Consider the following 1,005-nt stretch of genomic DNA (forward strand, 5'->3'; position numbering starts at 1 on the left):
CCACTGATGGCTCTTAAAGAAAATGGAAGTCATACCATTTCCAGATTGGCAACTTGGCCTTTTTTTTTTAACAAAAGTAGGTTTGGTGGTGCTCAGTCGTTCCCAGGTGCATGCATTGTTGCATGAATGACATCTGGCAATATTTTTTCCCTCACACAGCTGCTTGCCATCTCTTGCTAAGTTGTAAAGTGAACAAGTTTTAAATGGGAGCTGAAGACTGGGGCTGCTGAATTCATTTCAGCAGTGCTTCAGACTGAAGCACAGGAATTGTATTTGTGTAATTACAAGTTGTTCTGACAATCTGTCCCTTGCAGCTGCCAGAGTTGAACTGCTCATGGTTACTTGAAAAATGACTTTAACACGGTCATGTTGTCAGGGCATTCCATTAAGTGCTCATGTCCTCTCAGGCTAAACATCAGATTCAGCATGTGTCCACTGTGTCTCAGAGCATGTTTTAAGGTGAAGTAATTTCTTGATGTAAGAGCTTCCTCCTTGACCTGTAATGCTGAAGTCAGACTTTCTGCCATTCACAATGGATGAGTACCTCTCTGGGTAGGAAAATGTGACCTCTCCATGCAGCAGCAGAGCAGCCCAGGGTGATGGGAGAGCATGTGGTAAGTGAAACAAGCCTTCTCAGTCCATGCCATTTCCAGGTAAGATTTTCCTAAGCTCCCTCAGTCAGAGATAGACAAGTTGTGTCAGGTGATTTGGTTACTTTAATCCTCTGCTGGCACCTGTTGGAGATAAACATAACTTTTATGCCCTGCAGCTTTTGGTAGGTAGGTGGAATGCTGCTCTGAACCTGCCAGCATTGCTCTCTGAAAAGCTATTTCAAATTAATCAGATGGATGTTACTACTTTAGAATCATAGAATCATTAAGGTTGGAAAAGACCTCTAAGATCATCGAGTCCAACCGTCAACCCAACACCACCATGTCCACTAAACCATGTCCCTAAGTGCCTCATCTACTCGTCTTTTAAATACCTCCAGGGATGGGGACTCAA

General features: G+C 43.5%; 1 protein-coding gene across 1 annotated transcript in view; it reads right to left on the bottom strand.

The window, feature by feature from the left end:
• Window positions 1-695: 695 nt before the first annotated feature.
• Window positions 696-1,005, bottom strand: part of NUDT13 (nudix hydrolase 13) — an 11,518-nt gene continuing 11,208 nt past the window's right edge. Inside the window, exon 9 of the mRNA XM_019470963.1 lies at window positions 696-734. Within this exon, the coding sequence (XP_019326508.1) occupies window positions 717-734 (18 nt within the window). The 3' untranslated portion in view covers window positions 696-716. The remainder of the gene's footprint in view (window positions 735-1,005) is intronic.

Source organism: Aptenodytes forsteri, unplaced genomic scaffold, assembly GCF_000699145.1.
Source record: "Aptenodytes forsteri isolate BGI_AS27 unplaced genomic scaffold, ASM69914v1 Scaffold320, whole genome shotgun sequence".
Lineage (NCBI taxonomy): Eukaryota > Metazoa > Chordata > Aves > Sphenisciformes > Spheniscidae > Aptenodytes > Aptenodytes forsteri.